This window comes from Bubalus bubalis, chromosome 20 (genome assembly GCF_019923935.1).
Source record: "Bubalus bubalis isolate 160015118507 breed Murrah chromosome 20, NDDB_SH_1, whole genome shotgun sequence".
Lineage (NCBI taxonomy): Eukaryota > Metazoa > Chordata > Mammalia > Artiodactyla > Bovidae > Bubalus > Bubalus bubalis.
In genome coordinates, this window is record NC_059176.1 from 28501883 (window position 1) to 28528927 (window position 27045).

At 39.1% G+C, this 27045-nt stretch overlaps 1 protein-coding gene across 10 annotated transcripts in view; it reads left to right on the forward strand.

Annotated features, from left to right (window-relative positions):
* Nucleotides 1-3667: 3667 nt before the first annotated feature.
* The window catches only part of HEATR5A (HEAT repeat containing 5A), a 105571-nt gene continuing 82193 nt past the window's right edge, over nucleotides 3668-27045 (forward strand). For 5 of the 10 annotated variants that reach the window (XM_044932952.2, XM_044932958.2, XM_044932962.2 and 2 more), the window contains exons 1-7: nucleotides 3761-3899; nucleotides 5739-5805; nucleotides 18438-18621; nucleotides 20145-20356; nucleotides 21281-21389; nucleotides 24519-24668; nucleotides 25320-25494. In XM_044932952.2, the coding sequence (XP_044788887.2) occupies nucleotides 18496-18621; nucleotides 20145-20356; nucleotides 21281-21389; nucleotides 24519-24668; nucleotides 25320-25494 (772 nt within the window). In that variant the 5' untranslated portion in view covers nucleotides 3761-3899; nucleotides 5739-5805; nucleotides 18438-18495. Of the gene's footprint in view, nucleotides 3900-4627; nucleotides 4731-5738; nucleotides 5806-5825; nucleotides 5943-18437; nucleotides 18622-20144; nucleotides 20357-21280; nucleotides 21390-24518; nucleotides 24669-25319; nucleotides 25495-27045 lie in introns of those variants that run through there. The other 5 variants (XM_044932954.2, XM_044932955.2, XM_044932956.2 and 2 more) reach the window with 5 other exon arrangements.

Below are 27045 nucleotides of genomic sequence, written 5' to 3' on the forward strand. Positions count from 1 at the left end.
TGGGTAACTACTGGTTTACTTCTTCATTTTTACATGCACCATTAATCACCAACAATTCTACTTCTAAGAATGCTTCCTTTATCGTGGGGGAAATTATTCCTTTACAGAAAGCAAGAAAATGTAGTATGCATTTTAGGATAAGTATAGAGTAAAGGGGCTTCCCTGGTGGCTCAGAGGGTAAAGCGTCTGCCTGCATGTAGGAGACCCAGATTCCATCCCCGGGTTGGGGAGATCCACTGGAGAAGGAAATGGCAACCCACTCCAGTACCCTTGCCTGGAAAATTCCATGGATGGAGGAGCCTGGTAAGCTACAGTCCATGGGGCTGCAAAGAGTCACACATCACTGAGCAACTTCACTTCATAAAGTAAAGAGAAAGTATATAGAAGTCTCCCTTCCTTCACTGATGAATGCCTTCTGTGTGCCCAGCAGGGACACCCAGTAAGTTGACCAGCTGAAGTAAGTTGGGAGTAGAGAGGTAAGGTAAGTGCCCCAAAATGCTGGCTATCATTTGACAATGGGAAACATGCCAGTTATTTCTATTATATTTTGAATCCTCAGTACACCTCAGAGAGGGAGATGTTGCTATCATTTGAAAGGGAGGAAACTGAGATAGGAAGAAGTTTTCCCTAGGTCAAGCCTACTAAGTGGTAGAATTAGACTATGAACACGTTACCAGATTCCAAAGCTCTATGCTACAAGCTTCATCTTTATTGTGACTTAAAAATCTCAGCTTGAGATTGAACAAAGTATAATAGTATTTAGTTGAGAGGTGAAACATTTCCGTTTGGTTAAAACGAAACTCATTTTTCAGAATTCTGTCCTTGCTGTTGTCTCTCTTTTTCTCTTTCGTTGTATTAGCTGTCTGCTCCATGCAGCAAAGTTCTGAATCTAGAGCTCTCATTCTGACCCCTCTCCTATGCTGTAGTCCTTTCTCCATTTTTCCTTGGATGCTCTACTGTCACCTCAAATGTGGCATATTAATAATTAAACTTATTACTTCCTCCGCCTAATTTAATTTTCTTAGTCACTTGGGCTCAAAGTTTGGAGCCATCTTTGAATCTTTGGTAAAATTAGTTGTTGGACTCAACGATACTATTATGTATCCCTTCCAGCTCTAAAATTCTAGTGTTGTTCTTCTTGTACCAGATAGTCAAAATGAATCACTTTCTCTGCTTTGGCCCAAGAATAAATAATTTTGTGCTCAAACTGTTTTCCAGGATTATTTCCATATCTAACAGACATATTCTATTCAGCCATTCTTATGCATTCTCAAAGTCCATTTTAAATGCCATCTTTCTTTTTTTTTTGAAGATAGATAGCTGCCATTTAATGAACACATACTATGTGCCAAGTACTTGATATATTTTTGCTTATTTTATTTTTAGCCGTGCAGCATGTGGGATCTTAGTTTCTCGAACAGGGATTGAACCCAAACCCAAGCATTGGAAGCACAGAGTCCCAACCACTGGAGTGCCAGAGAAGTCCCTAAGTGCCATCTTTCTTTGAGCCTCCCAATTGGACTTCACAGTATTTGCTCTCTCCTTCAGGATCTAGAATATCTTTGTACCTTTCTCAGCATAGTTTACAGTACCCCCCCCCACACACACACGTGTGTGTGTGTGTGTCTGTGTGTCTGTGTGTCTGTGTCTGTGTGTATCAAGTGGGAAAAGGAGGATGCCTGGAGGGATGCTTGGTGAGGGATGGAGCCTGAACAGGGTGGGGAGGGCTCGACGGCTGGGATGAGGACAGGGTTTGGGAGAATGGGTAAGGAAAGAGAAAGAAGGGTGTGTGGTGGCTAATTTGGGGATTTCACACCTTAGTGGGGTAAGGGCAGCATCCTCCAAAGGAAGAGATGGCAGCAATGGTGATTACTTAAATACAGGATAGGTGTTCAAACAATAAATATCTGAAAAATAGGATCCAGAATGTTCTCTGTACTAGAAAAGAGTTACAAATGTGGAAGGGAGGATAAACTATGAATAGAATAAACTATATGATGCTAGATTGGAGGTATTACTGTGAAATACAGGTTTTCAATATATGTTGTTAAAAAAAGAAATACAGCTGTAAATGTATATGTGAGTACACATACACAGATGTACTGTATGTGTGTGTTAAGGTACAAATATTCCCTAGCTGGAAAGCCTAAGACAGCCTGAGTGGTGATACCCCAGTAATAGTGAGCATGCCTAGTGTTGCCCACTTCTCCTCCTGCCTGAAGTCTTTCCCAGCATCAGGGTCTTTTCCAATCAATCAGTCAATTCTTTGCATTAGGTGGCCAAAGTATTGGAGCTTCAGCTTCAGCATCGGTCTTTCCAATGAATGTTCAGGGTTTTTTGCTTTAGGATTGACTAGTTTGATCTCCTTGCAGTCCAAGGCTTTCAAGGGTCTTCTCCAGCACCACAATTTGAAGCATCAGTTCAGCGCTCAGCTTTCTTAATGGTTCAACTCTCACATCCCTGCATGACTACTGCAAAGACCATAGCTTTGACTATATGGGTCTTTATCAGCAAAATGATGTCTCTGCTTTTTAATATGCTGTCTAGGATTGTCATTGGAAGGACTGATGCTGAAGCTGAAGCTCCCAGGCGGCCCTAGTGATAAACAGCCCACCTGCCAATGTCGGAGAGATGCTGGTTAGATCGCTGAGTTGGGAAGATCCTTTGGAGGAGGAAATGGCAATCTACTTCTTGCCTGGAGAATCCCATGGATAGAGGAGCCTGGCGGGCTACAGTCAATAGGGTCGCAAAGAGTTGGCCACTAATGAAGCGACTTTAGCAAGCAGGCATGTGCTTATTAGGAAGACATATATTTAACCTTCCATGGTGGTTAAGACAGTAAAGCTTCTGCCTACAATGCGGGAGACTCGAGTTCAATCCCTGGGTCGGGAAGATCCTCTGGAGAAGGAAATGGCAACCCACTCCAGTACTCTTGCCTGGGAAATCCCGTGGACAGAGGAGCGTAGTAGGCTATAGACCATGTGGTCGCAAACAGTCAGACACGACTGAGCGACTTCCAAGTATTTAGGGACAATGTGGCACCCTCTCAGTAACTTAGATCTCAAATGGTTCGGGAAGGAAAAATGTTCTCTACACTAGAAGAACTTTTGTAAGCTTGTGCTTATTTCAAAATAAAAATTGAAAAATCAGATTCAAAATGCTGAGTATACTAGAAAAACTCAATTGACTTGGGGGCCAAGAGGTTGTTATCTCAGTTTCTCTCCTGGCTGGGGTGTGTGACCTTAGCCAGGCTCCAGAGTTTCGGGCTGTAATACTACAAAACTCTCTAGGGTCCTTTCCATGTCTACACCCACCCACGTACACTTCCTGCCTGAATTTCTCCAGGCTCTAGTCGTGTTCAGATGCCCGAAGGCTGTCCCTAAGGATTCTGGCTGGCGTTAGAAACAAACAAAAATGGGTGTGGCCAAGCTCTCCAGACTGCAAAGCTGCTGCCCTGGCTTCAACTTGGGCCGCAGTCTCCTTCATCGCTCTTTCGGCGGTGGAGTACTCACGCCTGCCAGAGTGGGCGCTCGATAGCTCGGCGGCCGGCTGGCGGGGCCTCGGATCGGCTGTGCGGGGCGGGGCGGGCTCCCAATCGCTGGCTCCCGCCGCACTCCAGGCTCCGAGCTTTCCGGCCCCGCCCAGCGCGAGCCCCTCCCGCCCAGCGCGAGCCCCTCCCGCCCCGCTGTCTCGCAGTAGCCGCCGCCGGCGAGTCCCGGTGCTACCCTGCCGCACTGTGTAGCCGATAGAGTGGCTGGGCTGGGACGGGCGCTGAGTCGTGAGGGGACGCCGCGGGTGAGCAGTCGGGAATCCCAGGAGTGAAGGCGGCTCCGGGCGCGAGGGGGCGGTGTCCGGGCTGCCTGCCGGCGGGGAAGAAACACACACCGGGGGCCTGCACCGTGAGTTGAGCTGCTTGGGGGTCCGCGGGGTGGTCGCGGCAGCCAAGAGGTGGAGGAAGTTGGGACCCCGGGAGCAGGAACAGGTCGAAGGATTAGGTGTCCTGGTCGAAGGGACCTGAGCCCGCCGAGGAGGGGATGTACAGGGGCGAGGGGACGGCCGAATGGCCAGTGCAGCCGGTCCTTCCTCCTGGGCTCTGGGAAAGTGTGTTTCACCCGAGCACAACAGGTAGGCGTGGACTCTGGCCTCGCGGGCTGGAGCCCCCGGGCGTGCGGAGAAGGTCGGAAGGTCGGAGCCCGCCTAGCCGGCGCGCCGCTCCCCGGATCCGCCCTAGCGGCGCCCGCAACGTCGGGGGTTGGCTTGGAGCGGGGCCCCAACCCGGGCTTCGGGCGAGGTTCTCCGGACGCCCGCGAGCAACCCTGGAGGCGGGTTTCCTGAAGCTGTAGAGACTGGATACTGGATAGTCTTTCGCAAAGAAAGCGAGCCTTTACCGGGCTAGCTTTTGCTTAGTACAAGGAAACATTTCTTAACCCTGCTCTCGGTCAGCACAGCCTCATTGCAAGGGATTGTAAAGTCTTTGGAAACTTTTAAGAAGCGCTTTATGATACTAGTCACAGTAATGCATACCTCTGGCAAGATGATTTTCATAACTGTCAAGTCAAATAATGTCTGTCAGATGATTTGAGCTCTTTTATGAAAGGTCATAATTATACATTCTTTTTCCGTGCAGTCATTTATTCAGCAAATATTCAGCGCCTTTTATGTTCAGGCTGAGCGCCCTTAAGGACCTTAGAGAGTAGAAAAGACGTTAAAAGGAGGGAAAGGGGGGACCCGTAAGTATGGTTCAGAACTTTGTCAGAGAAAATACTCTGAAGAGATTAAAGTGGAAAGAAAGCAGAAGTGTCCTTGAAGCTGGGCATTAGGCGGATGGGGAAAGGAGAATTGTCCTGTTTCGCAAACATTTTAGAAAGTATGTCTTTAAGAAAATGATTTTAGATCAGTATTGAAGCCGATGGTTATCTTACATTTTAAACACCATGGATTTTTTTTTTCCCCCTTTAATGAAATGGGTAGCAGGCAGGGTTTATAACATAAGAATAGGGACAGTTGGAAAAAGTAGTTATTTATATAGAGAGCTTTAGTGCTGCAAGACTCCTTAATTGACAACAGACCTGAATTTGAGCTTAAGCGCCTCCACTACTGTTATGGATGTTAGCTTACTTTTCTCTTCTTTTCATCTTTATATATGACTTTAGTAACAGAAAATACATAGCCAAACTAAAATTTTGAAAAATTGCGCAAATAATACGTTCTCTAAGAAGAAAAATTTAAGAATTTTTGTCTTTAGGCAATGCACATATCTTCCTTTCTTCAGCTTTATTTCAAAAAGAGGACTGAGACAGTTTATAATCTTAAGACTTCATTGAATCTTCTTTTGTTAACTATCCATAGTATAGTTAATGGGTTTGAACAGCCCTTTAGTGGGATCTTAGTCCCCTCATGTAAAAGCATTTCTGCATTTTAAGGAGAGTGCCAAAACTGGGAAACTGTTATTAAATTTCATTTAAGAAAATAATTAACTGAGGCCTGAGGAGTTAGTAGAGATTTGTTTGTATCATTTAATTGAATCTTTTGTCTAGTTGTAGTATTAAATTTGTTGGAATTACACTAGGGGTCAGTATTGGCAGGCAGATCCAGCCTGCTGTCAGTTGTTATATGTACTGGAACATAACCACACTCTTTTATCTATTTATAGCTGTTTATGTGTTGTTTATGAGTAGTTGTGATAGAGACTGTGTGGTCCATACAGCCTAAAGTATTTACTCTCTGGTCTTTTACAGGAAAGAACTGCTGACCCTGGACTAGAACTCTACAAACTCTTAGTCACTGTATCTTTTGTGAGAGGAAGTAGGTTAAGTTCAGTTTTTATTATTTTTCTTACTTTTTTAGTTGTGTCAGGTGGACTACTGCATCCTATAAATGCTTCTGGATCCTAGATGTGTAATGTTGGGAAAAGGTCATGGCTTTTCAGTCATAATTACCTAGTAAGTTTTAATTTCAGCATTTCTCGCCTTTTGGAAGGCTAGAGAAAGGGAAGGATTTTTGTGTGTTTCTAACAGCTTTATAACTTCTACTTTTAATTTGGATCTGGTGTGGACTTTTTTAATTTAGTAAGCTCTTTTTAAGGTATCATTTCTGTTTTTCACAAGTAACAGTTATTTTTACTTGAACATTTTTTTTTTTTACCATGAATCTAGTGACATTGATTCAAAGACTAGACAGAAAATTATTCACATTGTAACTGAGCATGAAGTCAAAGATATATCTACAGTAAGACCCAATGGGAAATTGGAACCCTTGAAACAGACACGCAGCAGATTGAAATTGGAGCATATTGTTCTGAATCACGTTTGAACTTCTTTTTTTTAATAGTAACAACTTAAAAAATAAGTATTTCTAGAAAAGAAACATAATATAGTCATAAGCTAAGCTAAGTCACTTCAGTCGTGTCTGACTCTGTGCGACTCCATAGACGGCAGCCCACCAGGCTCCCCCGTCCCTGGGATTCTCCAGGCAAGAACACTGGAGTGGGTTGCCATTTCCTTCTCCATTGCATGAAAGTGAAAAGTGAAAGTGCATAATGTTATGTTTATGCTGCATAAAAAATTAGAACTAATTATGTGACAGGAAAGAATGTAAAGTTGTATGAGGTGGTATTTAAGTATTTAAAGCAGAGTATATACTTTTGCGAATTTTGAAACCATGGTTCTAACTTCTCTAAAATATTTTATATATGTACTTCTTTCCTAGTTTATGCTTCTCTATAGATATATTACAACATCTGTCTATATTCTGTTGCACTTGTAGATTTCTGTATGTTGAATTTATGCATGTTTTTGTGTATTAAATATATAGTCAAAACATTACCTCACTTATTCCATACATTTTTATGTAAGTAAAATTATTAGGAAGTTGAAATTACCCATTGAAAAGCACAAAATTTTTTTAAAGATATTTTGGGAGGAAATCTGAAAAGCAAAAAAAGAAAAGAGAAGCATATACAGGTACAGAGTCCCTTAAGCTTAATTACAGAGTCCAAAAGGCACTTTTCTTAACTCATTTGGCAGCAGAACATGACCTGACCTGATAGGAAGCTGTTTATAGTCATTATTTATCCCACCTTTATGTGAATATGTTTATATTTTGCTGCAGAAATATCAGTGAATTTGATTGTGGAGTGCTGCCTGAGACGAGCTGGGGGTTAGAAGTAATAGATGATGTGTTCACTATATTACTTGGGTGGATGTGATGATGGCAGCCGGAAAACAAGGGAATAATGGAGTTGTTCCAGAGAGCTACACTTGTGAAGTTAAGAGCCCAGTTAGGCATCTGGCAGGGAGTCTGCTAAAACAAAACAAAACAAAACAAAAAACCCTCAGGTAGGGCCCCAGGAAGGTCAGAACTGTGGCTAAATTCTGGGCTAGGCACTTTATAAGATATGTTGTAAATTAGAAGTGGGAACCATGAAGAAAAGCCAAGATGTCAGACCATAGTGGGAATAAGGGTGACTCTGAGTGCTCACCAGGATAAAAGCCATGAAATGAACAGTTAGAAGGGGGGAAAAGGAGGGGATTCTAAAGCAGGTAGGGTCTAATGACTAAAGTAGGAAGTCCTCGGTAGCAGATTACTTGAGCACAAATACAGTGATATTTTGGAAAATTGAGCAAGGATTCCTCTGCTGAGCTGGAGGAATACTGGCATCTTATGCACTTTGCTCTTGAACTAAGTATCTCCGTATTGCCTGCTTTTTAAAGTGTCTATATTAAATAGTATTTTGGTCTCTTCCATTACTGTTAGCTGCCTGCTTCAACTTCTTCATGCTCTCAATTAGTCTGCTTCTTCGCTTTTAATATGGGGCTCTACCCCACTCCAACTAGAATCCAGATAGCTGGATTATTAGTCATGTCTAGACTAAACTAAGAGTCAGCAGGCCCCTAGAGACAAGAAACTTATGTCAGTAAAGTTGATGATATTTGAAACAGTTAATTGCTATGTATCTTTTTTTTTAACTTTTTTGTTTGTTTGTTTTTTACTTCTTATTACTAAATTCTTTACTAGGTACCAAGTAGTGAGATTGCTTAGGTAGTGACTTTCAGATGAGTGTGGTGGGAGACATTAGAGTAAAATTTCTGTTTTAAAACTTGCCTTCTGGCACTCCAAAGCGTCCAGAGTGATATCTTTCTTCCCAGGGGGAGGTGGAAGAGTTGGTTTGTGGAATGAAGAGTGATAGAAATTGTCAAGAATAACCAAGGACTAAGCTAACACTGTTAGTCGCTCAGTTGTGTCAGACTCTCTGTGATCCCATGGAGGAGCCCACCAGGCTCATAGAATTCTCCAGGCAAGGATACTGGAGTGGATAGACCTCCCCTTCTCCAGGAGATCTTCCCAACCCAGGGATCGAACCCAGGGCTCCTGCATTGCAGGCAGATTCTTTACCGTCTGAGCCACCAGGGAAGACTAACGGCGTTAGTGTTAGTTACTTAGGGATTTGCTGTCTTGGTGGGAAGGGCCCTCTGGAAGTTGATGTCTCTAGTACACCTCACATTTTATCAAAAAGCCTCTAAGTACTGGAGACCTAAGTGGATAGTGAACTGATAAGAGAAAACAAAGTTATAAAGATTAGATGCTTCAGTGGGCATGGTAGTAACTGTCAGTGATTAGAAACTGTATGAAAAGAGTGCATGAAGTAGTTGAAGGAGCATGGACATTGAAACTAGACAGATGTAGGCGTTACCTTCTTTCTTCTACTTCTTTCTTCACTTAAATCTTGGACAAATTTCTTAATTCTTTATCCTCACCTGTAAAATAAGGATGATAATATCTAAGTTTTAGTATTAGGGAAGGGTTTCCCTGGTAGCTCAGTTGGCAAAGAAATTGCCTGCAGTGCAGGATACCCGGGTCCAATATCTGGGTCAGGAAGATCCCCTGGAGAAGGAAATGGCAACTCACTCCAGTATTCTTGTCTGGAGAACCCCATGGACAGAGGAGCCTGGTGGGCGACAGTCCATGGAGTCTTGAGAGACAGACACGATTTAGTGACTCAACTACCACAGTAGTAGGGAGATTCAATGAGATAGTGAATTAAAAGGTTCTAGTAAGGAAATCCTGAAGAAATGTTAAGTCTCTTTTTCTATCATTGCCTTGTTAGAGTTGGTTCTGCTGCTCAGTCCCCTGCGCCCTTCCCACCATACTTCCTTTTACCCTCTAAGGTTTTCTCTTTTGTAATCTGGAGGGAGAATGCCAGAGCTAGGCTATGACAGAGGCCCCTTCAGGCAGCCTCCTTCACTGAATCCAGCTTCTGCCATTCTTCTCATCCTTAGTAGTAATCTGCAGCACTTGAGGAAAAACGAGAGGAAGGCAAAGGAAATTGCATACCTACTTCTGGCCCTTTCTTACCTCACTTTATCCATTTCTGTATAACTCCTGTTTCTTTCCTACTCCATTCTAGCTTCTCTGTCTTGTAGGATGTGCTCCTTAATCAGTTCTTGGAGTTGAGTGAATCTGCCTTTCCAACTGATTTGTATTATGCAGTGGTAAGAAGCAGGTTTCTCAGCATTTCTACCACATTTGCAGGAAGTATTCTTTGAATCTAGGTACACTGAATATATTTTCATTATATTGTAAAACAGGTTATTAGTGCTGTGTGCCTGGGTCATGTTGTCATATGACTTAAGAAACATGAATTAAATTGATTTTATGGGAATTGTATTCAGAATTCCAAAAATCAAATATTAAAATTTATGGTGCAACAAGCCATTTTTAGCTCAGAATGGGTGTGGTGTGAAACTTGGTTAAAAGTTATGAATAACACAGATTTTTATGTGAACTGATAAATCATTTGGTTAATTAAAACTATTCTTTTTTTCTTTACTCTTCTTCCAGGAGTAGTAAAGAAAAGATTGTTTATATTTAGAATTCTGAATGTTAGATAATTTGATCCAAAATATTAACCAGAAATGGCTACTTTTAAGTAGCAGTGTGACATTGTCTTGTTACATATTCTTCTACTTGTTATAAAAATCCTATCATAGTATAACTAAAAGGGAATTAAAAATTTTTTGAATTATAGTGGTCTCTAATGATTAGTATTTAAAGATTGTGTTCTATAGAACACTGAGTTCTCAGGATTCCCAGCAGGGGGAGGAAAAGAAAAAGGTAGAAATTGGGCAAAGGTCAGTACTTAAAAGATGCTGAGGAACGTCAAGTGCCATACACACACACACACACCCCCTTCTGGCAGTATATAATGTACATTACATATAGCACATGTGTGGAGACCCTCTATAGGAAGGAGACTGCCAACTTGGTGTTTCCCAAAAAGATTTGGATTCCGTTCCCTCACATACAACACAAATCCTCATTTCCTCCTCCTTTTTCACTATAGTTCTACAGAACACTTTTTAGGAAACACTGCTTTACCTGTGGGGATGCTCTCAATAGGTTAACCTGTTAAAATTTATGCACTTGTAGTTTCTACAATTACAGTTTTTAATGAGAGCCTGATAGTGTCTGAAAATGTCAAAGAATCCTTTCTCTATTGATGGACTTGCAAGTTTTCAGTTTTCACTTTTCACAATGCTCTAATCAATGCTTACACTTCTGATATTTTCCTTTTCCTTTCTCTGCCACGAATTTTCAAAAACTCATGCTTTGGTCAAGTGGTTTTGATGTTTTTATGACTTCTTTATATTTTCCAAAAGAGTTGAACCTATTTGTACTGTCACTATAAACCTATCAGCTTTTCTAAAATCTCAGTTTGGCTGTGAAATTTTTGCATTTATAATATTTAGATTTAATGTACACATATTGAATCACTCAGCTAAATTCTTACTGAGCTTAATCAATATTGTACACTTAACATTTTAAGTATTTGACTAATGACAACTGGTTTATTTAGAGTTATTACAGAGAATTAGAACGTCTATGTTCATATCAAGTAATATCATAGATTTGAATTTCATTGTCATTTTCCTGCTATTTTCTAAAGCAATTTCAGTTTATTTGGGCTTATCTAAAAATAATAAGTTAAATCTTTTTTACCCAAGGTAATAAATGAATTATAGGAGAGTAGGGGACACTCATCAGCTATTAAAATATCTATATTATTTAGTTTCCGTATTCTTTGTAGATGAATAGTGCTAGTTTTATTTCTTTTTTTTAAACATTTGGTTATTTCTAGTTCAAGAAAAACATCCTTTTACAAAGAAGACAAAGTGAAGTCAAAGACAGAAGCAAACAGGGTGTGGGCTTCTCATTAGCTCTTGGTCCAAAACCTGGACGTGATTTTCCGCGTGGACAATAGGGGTGACTGGCCAGCAGAGGGATGACTTTGAGGGGGTGGCTGGAGCTGCAGCCTAGTCGCCTAGTCACCTCACCATGTGAGAATTAAATGAAAACTCCCATTATCATAGTACCTCAGCCTCCAGAGATTCTGTTAAGTTGGTTTAGGCTCAGAAAACTTTGTATTTTTTAAAAGCAACCAGGGTTGCTATTAACCAGAGTAGTCTGTTTTGTTACAGGTCTACTATTTTGACATGCTCAGCTTTTTTAACAGTTTACCTACCTCATCTGTGTTCTTCCTTTTGCTGTTTTCCCAACACTGCCTTTTTAATTGTTTGACCCTTGTCCCTGAAGGAGTTGGGAGGTAAAACTGATTTTGTGATTTACCAAAAGGTGTAGGGCAAAATATTGGGCTTCCCAGGTGACGCTACTGGTAAAGAATCCACCTGCCAGTGCAGGACCTGCAAGGAACGCAAGTTCGATCCCTGGGTTGGGAGGATCCCCTGGAGGAGGGCATGGCGACCCAGGCGATTCTTGCCTAGAGAATCGCCTGGACTGAAGAGCCTGACATGCCACAGTCCATAGGGTCACAAAGAGGTAGAACGACTGAGCATGCCCACATGCGTGGGGAAATCGGTAGAGTGAGCCCAAATATAAAGTAAGGCCCCACCTCCACCGCCGTCCTCTGTTCTACACTTTTGTCCCTTACATCTTAATGTCAGAAATGCTGTTTTCCCTTTTTTTCCGGTGGAAAGGTTTCCTAGCACTGAGGAAAGAGAATGAGCTTTGTTCCCAAAGAGACCTGGGTTTGTTCTCATCTCTCCTGTTTACTGGCATCAAAGTTTTGTGTTTTTTTTTTTTTTTATGTAAAATGGGGACCAGTAATACTTGCTTTCTTTCCTGTGATGATTAGAGATTTAAGCACCTAAACAGTTCTTGGCTCAGTGAATAATAGCTGCTTTTCTGCAGGGCAGCAGTGGAGATGCAGACAGACCAGACTTGTGGACACAGAGCAGGAAGGAGACAGTGGGACAAAAGGAGAGAGTAGCATTGAAGTATATACATTACCATTTGTAAAATTAAGATAGCCAGTGGAAATTTGCTGTATGATGCAGGGAGCTCAAATCTGGTGCTCAGTGACAACCTAGAGGGATACGATGGAGTGGGAGGTGGGAAGGAGGTTCAAGAGGTTGGGGACATGTGGCTGATTTCATGTTGATATATGGCAGAAACCAACACAATATTGTAAAGCAATTATCCTCCAGTTAAAAATCAGTAAATTTTAAAAATTAATGAAATTTAGAAAGAAAAAGAATAGCTACTGTCATCAGTTTGTGATTTGGGAATTAGTGGGAAAGTGAGAGGCTTTGCCATGAACTGCAGCAGGTAATAGGTGTGTCCTTCCCACTTGTGTTACCAAGATGATGCTAACAAATGGTATTGTGAATTATAAAAGTAAGGAATCAGTGGAAGTTCAGTTTATTTATTGGTTTTTAAGGGTTTCATTTTAAAAGTTTTAAAATCATAACAAATCTGGAGACTAGAGAAAATAGCATTACCCACAGTGCTACTGCTTTAATAATCATTGCTAACGTTTTGAATCAGAAAAATACCAGGAGCATCTCACAATTTAAATGATGGCTAGAGAAGCCCAACACTTTATGAAGCATATCTATAATAAAAGAAATCTTGTACCAAGCGAAGACAGTATTAATAGGGGAATTAATCCTGAAAGACTTCCTGAAGGATTTATTTTTAATAAAGGTAAATTTTGAAATAGTTTATTGTAGGAAGAAGCAAGGTGCTTCAGATTTAAAAAATAAGATGCAGATAGGATTTTCAAATCATCAAGATGAAACTATTAACTCTGGAATCACAAGTGACTTGCTTTAATATTTGTTTTACTCTACAATCAGTGAAGACTGTACTTAGGGATATTTAAAGTACAGTGACAAAAAGACCTTATTTGCTTTCTACCAGGGGCAGCCTTCCTTAGGCAACATCTTAATTATGACCTAACGCTCTGTGTAATTTGTGAGTTCCTATTTTGTTACCTATAATTGTGCAAAGCCTGAATCACAGGTCACAGGGAGTGTTAGGTCAGTAAAAAATGATCCATCTTCTTCTAGATTAAATCTTGTGGGGATTCAGATCAAGCTGCCCAGAAGGTGTCACTTTTGCATGAGGATTCTTTTGAACCCATGGGTTCAAGAGAAAATATTGTCCTCCCTTAACTACTTAGAATAATTTAAATTGGGGACTTGTCTCAGGGAAGAGTTGTTATTGGAGGTAAATTTTTTCTAAGTAGCCCCATCTCTGTCAGAGCAAACATCTGTTTACCGAACATCTTACCCCCGTAGTCATCCTGTGGCTGTTCCTGTCCTTGAAGCCTCAGGCCCCCTTGGCTTAGAGTGGCGTAATACCTCATTTTACCTTTCTGTTTCTCAACGCTTCGTGTATCTGGGGTCTTTGATCCTCTTGTGTGGGGGGGTTCCTTATGTCTGGAATTGAGTTTTTTCTCCTGTTTATCTGTCCCATGCCAATTTAATTCCTAGACCAGAATTCAGAAAAACCTAGAAGGGTAGAGGAATGTTTCCTCCCTCCCCAACAAAGCTAATTACTGTTTTGGTTTTTTTGTTTGTTTGTTTTGAAAGGTATAGATTTTAAGATTTATGTGTGTACCCTGAAATATGGGAGATTCTTGAGAGGATTTTTTTTGTTTCTTTTTTTTTTATTCTATGCTCTTTAAACAAAACGGAGAAACTGAAAGCTGGAGGCGGAGTTGCAGCTGCTGTGATGTCTTTTAAAGACTTGAGAGGCAAAGAAAAGTAATTTAAATTTGAGACATTCCAAAATTTAACTGCATGATACATTCTAGATTCAGTTCCATTTACTACTGAATGGCTTATTCATTTTGTAAATTGATCTTTTATTGCTCAGGAAAGAAAGAAAACCAATTTGACAAACCTGTCTTATTTGTGTTTAAGGGGGTCTCTTTATTTGTGATTTTTTTTTCCTCTTTACATTCTTCAAAATGATATAATAAATCATTTTAAGAAACTAAAATGACCAAAAATATGAAGACTTTTCCCCCCTGCATGAACTTGAGCATATGTTCCCCCAAATGACATATGTTTTCAAAATAGTTATGTTCCCCAAAAGTCCTTTGTAGATATGATGATCATTTCAAATATTAGTAAATGTCAAATCATTATGTAGTACACTTGAAACTAACATAATATTGTACATCAAGTATATATTAGTAAAAATGAATGAATGAATAAAATTCCTGGCTTCAAGGTATTTGATAGGCTTGACTGGATAAAAGGGTGGCAGCATAGTATATAGTGGTTAAAGCGCATATATCTCGAGTTACATCGCTTTAGTGTATGACCATTTTCTGTGTAGCCTTAGAAAAGTGACTCAGCTTCTCTGTGCCTCAGTTTCCTCGTCTTAAAATGGTGCTAATAAAAATAACTACCCATGGACAGTTCTGCAACTTATTCAAGAATATTTAAAGCTCTTAGAGCTGTGCTTGGACTATAATTAGTGATCAGTAATAATTAGTGTCTGTCAAAAATAATAGTTGGCCTTATAGTTGGTACAGTGGTTTGATGACACCTTTTTTCAAGTAGCATAACTGTACCTTGAAAAATACATTGTTATATGTGTTCACTTTTAATAAATTAATCGCTCTGTAACCTCCCAAGAAGCATAAAAATGGAAAATAAGAGAAAAATAGACAAATAAACATTCTCCAGGTATGTATAGCCATAGGGCAGTAGTTGAATTAAAACATACAGTAGATTGACTGTATTTGTATTCATCATCCTTAGGTTACACTGTAGGTTAGAGCAGGAACATCTGTTGTTTGCAAAGTGCATTTACTTATGTCATTGATAATACATATGTGGAGATCAGAGGCCATTGTAGATTTGGGGGTTTGGATGTGGGATTACCAGTGTGAATTGTCTACTTCGTAAGAGTAATTTATATGAGGAGTGTATTGAGGGCATGGGAGATAAACTTTATGCCCTGCTTATGATCTCAAGCTCTTTACTGAATTATTTATTATTGCATTGTGTTAGCTATTTTGCTTCTTGATAGATCATTTTACACCACAATATTGCTTCTGCCTAAGGAAAAAAAATGTCTCTTCAGCAGTCCTAATGACCTCTAAAAAGGGTAATTTGATTCTTAAGATAGGGTTTTGACTTGCCCTGGTGGTTACAAGAAATTTTCTCTGTGATACTCAGGTTATTTTTTTTCTTCTTCACACAATAGCAGATATTGAGTACAAACTTGCTTTTCTCCTTTGGTATACTAAGATTTCTTCTGTAAATTATTTCAGTAGTGTTTATTACCTTTATTGTGCATATTTTGATCAGTTCACTTTGATAATTGAAGAAAGAAAAGGAGGGTTTCTTGCCCAAGCCAGAGGGCGAAAGTAAGGTAAAGAAAAAGTAGGAGCTGAAAACTTGAATACCCATGCTATGCTATGCTATGCTAAGTCACTTCAGTCGTGTCCGACTCTTTGCGACCCCATAGATGGCAGCCTACCAGGCTCCCCTGTCCCTGGGATTCTCCAGGCAAGAACACTGGAGTGGGTTGCCATTTCCTTCTCCAATGCATGAAAGTGAAAAGTGAAAGTGAAGTCGCTCAGTCGTGTCCCACTCTTAGCGACCCCATGGACTGCAGCCCACCAGGCTCCTCCATCCATGGGATTTTCCAGGCAAGAGTGCTGGAGTGGGGTGCCATTGTTGGCAAATAATGTAAATGAATAAGGCAGTCCAGGTGGCAAGTGTACTTGCCTGAGAGTCCCTGCTCCTCTTAGATTCAGTCATTCATTGCTGTATGGGATATGGACCCAGATTTTTGGGTAAAATCTTGTGTTTAAATGTTAGTAACCAGTTTTTTCCCCAGAACATATACTGCAGGTGAAATTTAGCCAACAGGTCATCAATTTGCAACTACTGTCTTTTAAAGAGGCTCTTTTCAGTTATATCACAATTATTACAGTGTTATAGTCTAGGTAATTTCATACCCATAAACTCTCTAGGAGAAAAAAGAAAGAAAAGCCTTCCTCATGTCTCCCATCTGATTTTCTAATACTACTTACTACACGTGCGTGCTTGCTAAGTGGCTTCAGGCCTGTCCGACTCTTTTTGTGACCCTGTGGACTGTAGCGCACCAGGCTCCTCTGTCCATGGGATTCTCCAGGCAAGAATACTGGAGTGAATTGCCATGCCCTTCTCCAGGGGATCTTCCCAACCCAGAGATTGACCCCATGTCTCTTACATCTACCTGCATTGGCAAGCAGGTTCTTTACCACTAGTGCCACCTGGGAAGTGCACATCTTACTGGCTTCTCTGCAAAAGATTGAGGTTTATTTAGGGGGAATATGGGTTATGTATTTTATATGGTTTAGTTTAATTACCTGTGGCATTCTGTTTGTATTTCTCTGCATTTCGAATTACATGTTTCTGTTTAGCTTAACAGGTTTATTTATAATGTATTAGAGTTATTTTTTATACTTCAATATGGGATAGATGTCAGAGAAGGCAATGGCACCCCACTCCAGTACTCTTGCCTGGAAAATCCCGTGGACGGAGGAGCCTGGTAGGCTGCAGTCCATGGGGTCGCTGGGAGTCGGACACGACTGAGCAACTTCACTTTCACTTTTCACTCTCATGCATTGGAGAAGGAAATGGCAACCCACTCCAGTGTTGTTGCCTGGAGAATCCCAGGGACGGGGGAGCCTGGTGGGCTGCCGTCTATGGGGTTGCACAGAGTCGTACACGACTGAAGCGACGTAGCAGCAGCAGCAGCAGCAGCATGGGATAGATGTACCCACCTTATATGTATATGATACCCTCTCTGTTGTTTAATGTTCTTGATGATAGCTGTTACTCCTGGAAGTAGTAGTGTGATTTGTTTTTAAGCCAGCTTATGTTTTTAAACATTTTTTCTCCTTAAATAATTTTTCCAACTTTTTTATTGCAATATTTAAAAAATACAGAAAAATTGAGGAATAGTACAATGATCGCTCACATATGTACTACCTACAATATTCATCTGTTAATATTTTGCCATATTTTGTGGCTAACTGATTGATGTACTTAACCATTTGAAAATGAGTTGCAGACATTATACTGTTTTATTGCCGTATACTTGAGCATGCATCTAGAAATAAAAAAATCCATAATCAGAAATGCCATCTTGTAAATTTGCATATGAGTGAGTGTATATGTATTTTACCCACATGCTTGTATGTTGTGTATATTCTAGAAAGTTACTAGAGCGTACCCAGGAGATGCTCATGAATCTAAAAACAAAACCTCTTCTATTGATTATTTGTTACGAGAGAAGTGAAGGCTGCATTGGATCTGGGTCATAGCAGATAATGATCTGTGTTCTACAGTCCTTGGATGGCATCCATCCAGGTGCCTTTAAAAACATGAGTTTGCTTTCACAACAAGGTTCACAGAGATAGGGAGACTATCCGTACTGGTAGAGATGGGATTTTCCCTAAAAACTCCTAGCCTCGGGCAGTGTCTCTATTAGATTGGAGAAACAGATGCTAATGGGAATAAGTACCTTTGCTCAAGTCTTGGTGCTCAGTTATCAGTCATGTCCAACTCTTTGCGATCCTGTGAACTGTAGCCTGCCAGGCTCCTCTGTCCATGGGATTTTCCAGGCAAGAATACTGGAGTGGGTTGCTATTTCCTTCTCTTGGATCTCCACATAAATGACAGGTTATGTGTGGAGGCAAAGGCCCTGGGAAACCTCAAGCTTTACTGTAAAGTATAATAGGAAGTCTAGGTATTTGGTAATTGTTAATACATACTCACAAGCCATTTTAGTAAAAAAAAAGTGCTTATGTTACAGAGAAAACTGAAAGTCTTCACACTTGAGTAATCTTAACTGTAAAATTTTCAAAATTTTAATGAAATGTCTCCTGTTTGACAAGTTTTGACATATGAAATCAACAATCCTACTCTGTTCTGCTTATCTACTCTCTGAAAAGGGGGTTTTGTATCAGTAAGTTTACTATTGGGAATTTTCCAGTTTTACCTTAGGGCTGTTAGGAAAGATGTCTCCGTTTGTTTATGCTTCGTGCTTTTCTGTGGAAGATTCGCAGTATTGTGATTGCTTTCCTTTTCATTCTTCTTTTAAAATATTATTTTCCTTTATTATAGGTATATGACTAAAGCTTAATGAGAAGAATCGTGACCAGCTAGGAGACTTCTGCAAGGAATGGAATTAGCTCATAGCTTATTGCTTAATGAAGAAGCATACAATCAACTGGGTGAAGTTCAGAAGGCAGAGTTTATTTTTGATTGGTTGAGATATTTGGAGAAACTCTTGGTTGCAACCAGCAGGGTGAGTAACATTGCAAAAACTGTTTTCCAAGGTCTTTGGTTTTTTTTTCAAGTGCCAGATAATGTTTAATTCCTTTGGTTTACTTTTCTGGTTCTGTCCAGCATAACCTAAATTAGCTTTCAAAGGTTAGACCTTAATAAGATTTTACAATGAACTAGTAGGTTTCTTCTGCTCGAAAGAACAGGAAGAAATTAACCAATATTTATAACATTACTTTCAAATACGTTAAAAACTAATTCCAGAGCACAGTGTGTTAAATTTCATCATTGTTATCTTCTTACCTGTGTCCCTCCATATGCATGACGTCCTGGAACAGTATCGCACTAAATAATGTTATGGGAGTTTCACTTAAAAGGGTGAACTCTTGAGGAGGAATATGAGCTGAGGAGTCTTTGAGTAAACATATTCTCTCTTAAAAGTTTATAAAATAGGTACTACAAAGAAGAAAGCTAATCATTCATATCCTTTACCTACATTCAACAACTGTTAACATTTTGCCAAGTTTAATTGATTTACAGAGCCATGCAAGTTGCTACTTTATTTCTAAATACTTTATATCTCCTAAAAATAAAGGTATTCCACAGAATAACAATACCTTACATAATGCAAAAATGTTGCAAAGACACTACTCATGGAGACATTTAGAATTTATAAATGACAAAGATCCATAGCCTAAATTAACAAGCGTTTTATTGTGAAAGTTGAAGCCTCAGGAAGCATCTGAATACCATGACAACTGTGATAATATTCTGTTCTCCTTTTTTAGAGAGTAGATAAGTAAAATGGAGTCACAGCATGGCATTTACATGCATAAGCTTGCAGAAAGAAAATTGCGCTAAACTTAGAAAAAATCTGAGTAAAACAGGTAACTGTTAAAAGGTCAGCTCTGGTGGTAGGTTGTTCACTGATGTAGATATATATCAGGCAGGGACTTAAGAACTAAGAAGTGCTGCTGCTGCTAAGTCACTTCAGTCATGTCCGACTCTGTGCAACCCCATAGACAGCAGCCCACCAGGCTCCCCCGTCCCTGGGATTCTCCAGGCAAGAACACTGGAGTGGGTTGCCATTTCCTTCTCCAATGCATGAAAGTGAAAAGTGAAGGTGAAGTCGCTCAGTCATGTCCGACTCTTCTCGACCCCATGGACTGCAGCCTACCAGGCTCCTCCGCCCATGGGATTTTCCAGGCAAGAGTACTGGAGTGGGTTGCCATTGCTAGTTAAGATATAAATTTGTTCTACGTTTCAAACCTAAGAAGAAAGAGAAAAAAACGGAACCCTTGTCTTGTTCACAGACTCCAGTATATTGTGGTCCAGAATTTATTCTCTGGAGATACCAGCAGTGCAGCAAACTACTTGCTTGTGAGGTGTAATAATTATGCCACCAACTTATTTGTAATATTTAGTTAAAATAATTTTTCATTTTTCTAGAGGCTTTTGGTTCTTAATTACATGAAAGCAAAATCATATTAGAGAAGTACATGTAATTGCATTGATGAGAATCTTCTTTGTTCACTTCATTTGTAGAGTGATGTAAGGGAGAAACAGAAGACTCTTGTGGAACAGCTCCTGTCTTTGCTGAACAGCTCGCCAGGGCCTCCTACTCGTAAACTCCTTGCTAAGAATCTAGCCCTTCTTTATAGTATTGGAGACACGTTCTCTGTTTTTGAGACAATCGATAAATGTAATGATCTTATTCGAAGCAAAGATGATTCTCCAAGTTATCTTCCCACTAAACTGTAAGTTAATATTGAAACTGAATATAAGAGATCTTTGTTGTATCATTTTTATAAAGAACTCAAACTTTGCTGTATAGTAGAAATTAGCACAACCTTGTTAATCAACTCTGTTTAGTAAAATAATTTTTTTAAAGAACTAAACTACTTGATAATTATTATAAAAATGAATACAAATTGTTTTCCTCATTTTCTTAAAAATACATAGCTTTTGAAAAGATCTAATATTTTCCCATTGAGAAATAGTTCTTTTAAAAATTTTAGACATGTGAAGCTTAGATTTGGGAATCAAAACCGTCTGATTAATATTTTAGCTGTTGGGTGTTTAAGGAACAAGTATGTTAAATTCTTCATGTTTTGGATGTTCTTTTAGTTTATTAGTTCTTAGTAGTGAAGATTAATAGTAAATATATAGAAAAATACTTTTCTAAGATCCTAAAAGAACAACTAAGTTTCTTTCTCCATAGGACTCAGTTCATTTTATCACCTGTTGTTTAGAGAAGGCTATTTACGATGTATGGCTCCACGGTACTAATTTTATAGAAATTTTTTTATTGATTTAATTTTTAGCTTATGATAGAATATGCTTTTCCATAAAATGTTGAGACTTGATGAGAACACTGTTCTTTTTCTTTTAAGACTGTCTTTGATTATCTAACATATGAAGCTCAGTTCTATTAAAAAATTTGGAGGAATGGAATCTTTGGGCTGAGATTTAAATTAGTTGAAGATAGATCTTTTTAACATTCTTATATTGAAAATGTAATCATTTGATACTCCAGTGTCATTCCTTATGACTTAACAGTGGAGTAGATTCTGGGAAATTTATCCTTTAAAAATTTAAGTGGTCATCTTTGCATGTCCTAAGATCCTTTTTTTCCTGTTTTTTTCATTCTTGACTGATTTCTAATTGAAATGTCATTTCAGCGCTGCTGTGGTGTGTTTGGGTTCCTTGTACAAGAAGTTGGGTAGAATATTAGGTAACACCTTTACTGATACGGTGGGGAATATTCTCAAAGCCATGAAGAGTGCAGAGGTAAATACAGATTTTATAGTTTCTTGAGCTAATAAAAGAGCCTTATCTGTGACAAGCATACATGGTATATATGTAAATATATCCATAAATGACATATTTTTAGGTAGTGCACCTATGTATTTGTATATTAAATCCTTATTAGAAAAACAATAATGCAGTAAAATTTTGTGTATTCAGATAAATTCCAGTGGACACAAACTAAGGTGTTTCTCTGGCAGACCCGTCCCTGCTCCTCCTGGTTTCACCTTTTCCATCTCATGCTACTTACTAGTGCCAGAGCAAGTGCTTGCCACCAAGGGTCCAGATACGTAATGGGTAACGACTGTCTACCTGATGGATGGATTAGTATTCCACCAGCATCAGCAGGGAGTAAGGAATAAAATCAGGGTAGGAAAGAGTGTGAAGGACATAAGCTTGACTAGGACCTGGATGACCTTTTAATTGCCAGGGGTGAATATATTCTCAGCCTTAGCCTCACTGATATGTTGGTATCATTTACCATTGTGAAACACCCTTTGTCTTTATCAGACTTTTAAGATATACTGTAATTTTTTGCCAACTAAAGTTTTACCAATCACATTTTGAGATTCAAACATTTGTATGTTTGTATATCAAAAATTTTAAATCTGTGGTCCCTCATATTTAAGGATAACTCAGCACCTTTAAATATTAAAAATATTACACTAGTTCTTGTTCTTACATTACTTTGAAGAAGTTTAGAAAATTTGTAAAAATACAAGACTGTCACACACCTTTAACTATTTCGGGATAAAACATGGGAAAATTCAAATATAAAATATGCCAAATTTCAAGAAGAATATAACTGATTCTAGAACTTTACAGAGAAGTCAAATCCATAATATAAAACTGGTGAGAAAATCAACTCAGCAGATTACTTCTTAGCAGTAGTAGCTTTCACAAAGATTGAAGATGATTAAGGAGGAGAGATTGTTAACATCCATAAACATGGTTTTATTTAAAAGGATGTGTCTGTAAAAATTACTGAAGTGTGTCCATTTTAAACTTTTTTTTTTCTCTTAGCTCCATTGATAAAGCTATACTTTTTAGGGCTCATGGTTAACAGAGAATTATTCTATAAGTCTCAGAAAATTTTAAGTTCTTGCTAAGTATTTTATTGCTCCTCCACTTTATAACCTCTGATTTAGTTGATTCATCAGTACCACAGTGTTTTGGAAATATCAAAAGGGATTTGCACCTTTGATACACACACATAGTGATAGACAGTGTTTGAAAAAAAAGTTAAGTTTTCCATTAGGACTCATTTTGTTATGTCCACCTGTAATTACTCACTATTATGCCCCTTTGAACAAAAATTAATAACATTACTATGAAAATGATATTGATGTTAGCTTACCTGTAGTAGCCTTAACTTCCTGAGATATACAAACAGGTACTATTTCTTGAGTGTTTACTGTGTGCTAGGCACTATGGTGAATGATTTCCCCATAGGCGCTTATTTACTGGCTCTATGGGATTCATCTTATCCTCGTTTTATTTTTATTTATTTATTTTTGGCCATGGTATGTAGCATGTGGGATCTTAGTTCCCGGACCAAGGATTGAACCAGTGCCCCCTACAGTGGAAGCCCAGAGTCTTAACCACTGGACCACCAGGGAAGTTCCTTATCCTCATTTTATAGTTGAAGAAATAAGTAAGAACAGCTTAAAGTCACATCGTTGCTAAGGTTCAGAGCCAGGATTCACACCCAGATCTTTTAAAATCTAAATTCAGACTTTAAACTTCTGAGTTAAAATACTCAGGCCAATAAATGATGAAAATATTCTGAACACTTACTGTGTGTCGGGCACTGTTCTAAGTAGTTCAGTTCAGTCACTCAGTCATGTCTGACTCTTTGCGACCTCATGGATTGCAGTACCCCAGGCCTCCCTGTCCATCACCAACTCCTGGGGTTTAATCAAACTCATGTCCATTGAGTTGGTGATGCCATCCAACCATCTCATCCTCTGTCATCCCCTTCTCCTCCTACCTTCAATCTTTACCAGCATCAGCGTCTTTTCAAATGAGTCAGTTCTTTGCATCAGGTGGCCAAAGTATTGGAGTTTCATCTTCAGCATCAGTCCTTCCAATGAATATTCAGGACTGATTTCCTTTAGGATAGACTGGTTGGATCTCCTTGCAGTCCAAGGGACTCTCAAGAGTCTTCTCCAACACCACAGCATCTTCTCCAAAAGCATCAATTCTTCAGCGCTCAGCTTTCTTTATAGTCCAACTCTCACATTTATACATGACTACTGGAAAAACCATAGCTTTGACTAGATGGACCTTTGTTGGCAATGTAATGTCTTTGCTTTTTAATATGCTGTCTAGGTTGGTCATCTTCCAAGGAATAAGCATCTTTTAATTTCATGGCGGCAGTCACCATCTGCAGTAATGACATGTAGTAATTCATTTGATCCTCACAACAACCATTTAACAGATAAAGAAACAGATTTGCCCAAAGACATGTAGCTAGTAGGTGGCAGACCATGCACTCTTATCATGTTACCTCATTTATAACAACCATTTATTGAATGCTTAACAACATGCAAGCTTTATGCCTGGTACTTCCATACAATTTCATTTAATCTGCATGTCAACCCTATGAAATTTGTATTATACTGAAGTATAATATATATTAATACAAATAGCACTTTAAAAGAGTAAACACTGGGACTTCCCTGGTGATCCATTGGTTAAGATCTGCCTAGCAGTGCAGGGGACTCAGGTTCGATCCCTGGTCAGGGAACTAACATCCCATATGCTGCAGAGTGGCTAAGCCCTTGTGCCTCAACTGCTGAACCTGTGCCACAATTAGAGCATCCTCGCACCACAATGAAAGATCTGCATGCCATAACAAAGACCTGATGCACCCGAATACATAAGCTTTTTTTTTAAAGGAAGCATAAAAAAAAAATAGTAAACACTGTAAAATAGAAATTATTCATGTTTTTTAATGTCAGAATAGGTTGATTAGTTTGTATAAAAATCCTACTGTTTCTCTAATATGTGAGATAAATTTCAGCTCAGAAAAATTTCAGAAAAACAGCTCATGCTGTTTTTCACAGTGAATTTTTATTCCTGATCCTTAAATTTTTTCCTCTTTGATAGTCACAAGGTCGTTATGAGATTATGCTGAGTCTGCAAAACATACTGAATGGACTGGGAGCTGCTGCTACCCCTTGCCACAGGGATGTTTACAAAGCTGCTAGATCTTGCTTAACAGATAGATCCATGGCTGTTCGTTGTGCTGCTGCAAAGGTAAAACAGTCTAATAAGCAGAATTTGTAAAAATTAATATAAAGACAACTTACAGTTCAGTTAATCAGTGAAAACACTAGTAACCGCTACATGATCTCAAAGCTGCTACCTTGGTATTGAGATGAGACTGTCTCATTTTAACATATGAGGAAACCAAGGCTGCAAGGGTTATGTGAATTTCCCAGGGTTCTTAGCAGCACATTTTCAGAAGTGGGGAGGTCAAGTTGTCAGACTCCTAAGTATTCCTTCCATTCCACTGTCCCTCCTCTCTATGGGTGTGTAAAATTTACCTGTAAGGTTTGTGTTGTTTCAAAGTGACCTTTGTTTTTATCATGCTTTCTTAACATAGTGGGTTAGACAGTGTTTATGTTGGAATTAGTCTCACAATTGCTCATAGCCAACAGATAGCTTCTAAAGACATTTTTCATACCCCACTGAATTAGAAATGGGTCTTTGTGGACACATTGCTTTATATATCGTAATTTTTATGGCTTTTAGTAAGTATTCACTTGTCCCTGCAGTCATTATTTAGAGACTTTGGATTTGTGTATTCTTTTTGTTAGCTCTTGGTAGGTTCTTCAACTTATGTATATCTGAACCTGACACTTACATTTTGTTTTTCATTAATTTCTTTTTTTCCCTATTGAATAGTGTCTCCTTGAACTTCAGAATGAGGCCGTCTTTATGTGGAGTACAGACCTGGACAGTGTGGCCACACTATGCTTTAAATCCTTTGAAGGCTCCAATTATGATGTGCGGATTTCAGTTTCAAAACTACTAGGCACGGTGTTGGCTAAAGCCATAATTTCTAAACATCCAGGAGCAGGTGAATTTATGTAATTGTTTTCATAATGTCTTCTATAACTTTTTCCCTGTTGACTTAAACAAACCTACGCAGCATTACTGCTACCCTTTATTACTTCTGAAAAGAGTCAGAATATCATGCAGATTTTAGTTTGGAAACATTCAAAGTCCTCAGAGTTCATATTAAAACAATTCAGTGAAAGTTTGAGGAAAAACTTAAAAGAACTCTTAAATAAATGTGCTTTGTTCAATCATTGTCTTCCTCTACACCATGGCCCTTTTTTTTTTTGGTTTAAGTTAATTGTGGAGTGTTGCTCAGTAAGAAATAAGATCTGATTCTTGAGAATTTTTTTTTTAAGCAGCGTGCATCTGATTACATACATTTGGTTTGCCATCTTCTAGATTGGTATAAGGGAGCAATGATGTAAATAATTCCAAACAACAGATACTTGAAATTTGCTATATTTGGACTGTTTAGATAAGTTGCCAGGGATTTATGGAATCTTTTAAAGTTACTTCCTGAGAACTTGAAGGTTCATACCTTCATTTCCCTTGTCCATTCATGGTCCCACTTTCCTGACTGACTATTTTATACCTTCATCTTCTATATTACTTTCATTTGATGGCCTATCTTCCATAGGTCCCCCTACTAAATCTACCACCTTCCAGCGTCTATCTACATATGCTCCACTGTTATCAAGACTTTTCCCCTGTTATCAAGATGAATTATCTTCTATTAAAGCCTTATGTTCAATATGTATTAGAGCTCATCCGCTCACCTGCTTGAGGACATAGCTGTAGGAAGTCTCCCCTCTCCTACATCAACTTTTCCCTTTCTGTTGGTTCATTCCCTATAAAACATGCTTTTCTCCCCCCTCTCATCTTTTTTTTTTTCCCCCTCTCATCTTAAAAAAATTTTTTTTTTTTCCTTGTGTCTTCCCAGCCAACTGGAGCCCCATTTCTCTTGCCTTTGCAGCAGAGTTCCTCAGACAGGTTCTTGATACTCAATTTTTAGTTTCTCTCTTCTTTGAAATGCATTTCAGTTAAGATTTTTCCCCAGTTGTCTGTCAAAAGCTATTTTTGTTAAAGTTGTCAATGACCTCCATGTTCATCATTTATTCAATAAATAAACAAGTATTTATTGAGGATTTATACCAGGCCATGAACTATTCTCAGCATGTAAGAGGTGTTACTGAACAGAACAGATTAAAAGCCCCTAACCTTTGCAGCTTTCATTCTAGTTTTTAGTCACGCTAAGCCAGGGGGCAGTTCTCTGCTGTCTTAGTTGACAGCAGCAGTCAGCTTTCAGCAACATTTAACTCAGTTGATCTTCCTCTCATCCTCTTTTCACTTGCCTTTTAAGGCCTCATACTGCCTTGGTTTTCTTTCCTCCTCGGTAGAAATTCCTTTTCAGTCTTTAATGATTCCTTGTCTTCTCAAAGACACCCATTACCTAGTCCTTGATCTTCTCCTTTACGCAGGCTCACTCTAGTGATCCCAGCCAGTCTCTTAGCTTAAATACCATCTATGCATCAGGGTTTCCTGGATTTATGTCTTTAGCCCACACTTCTCT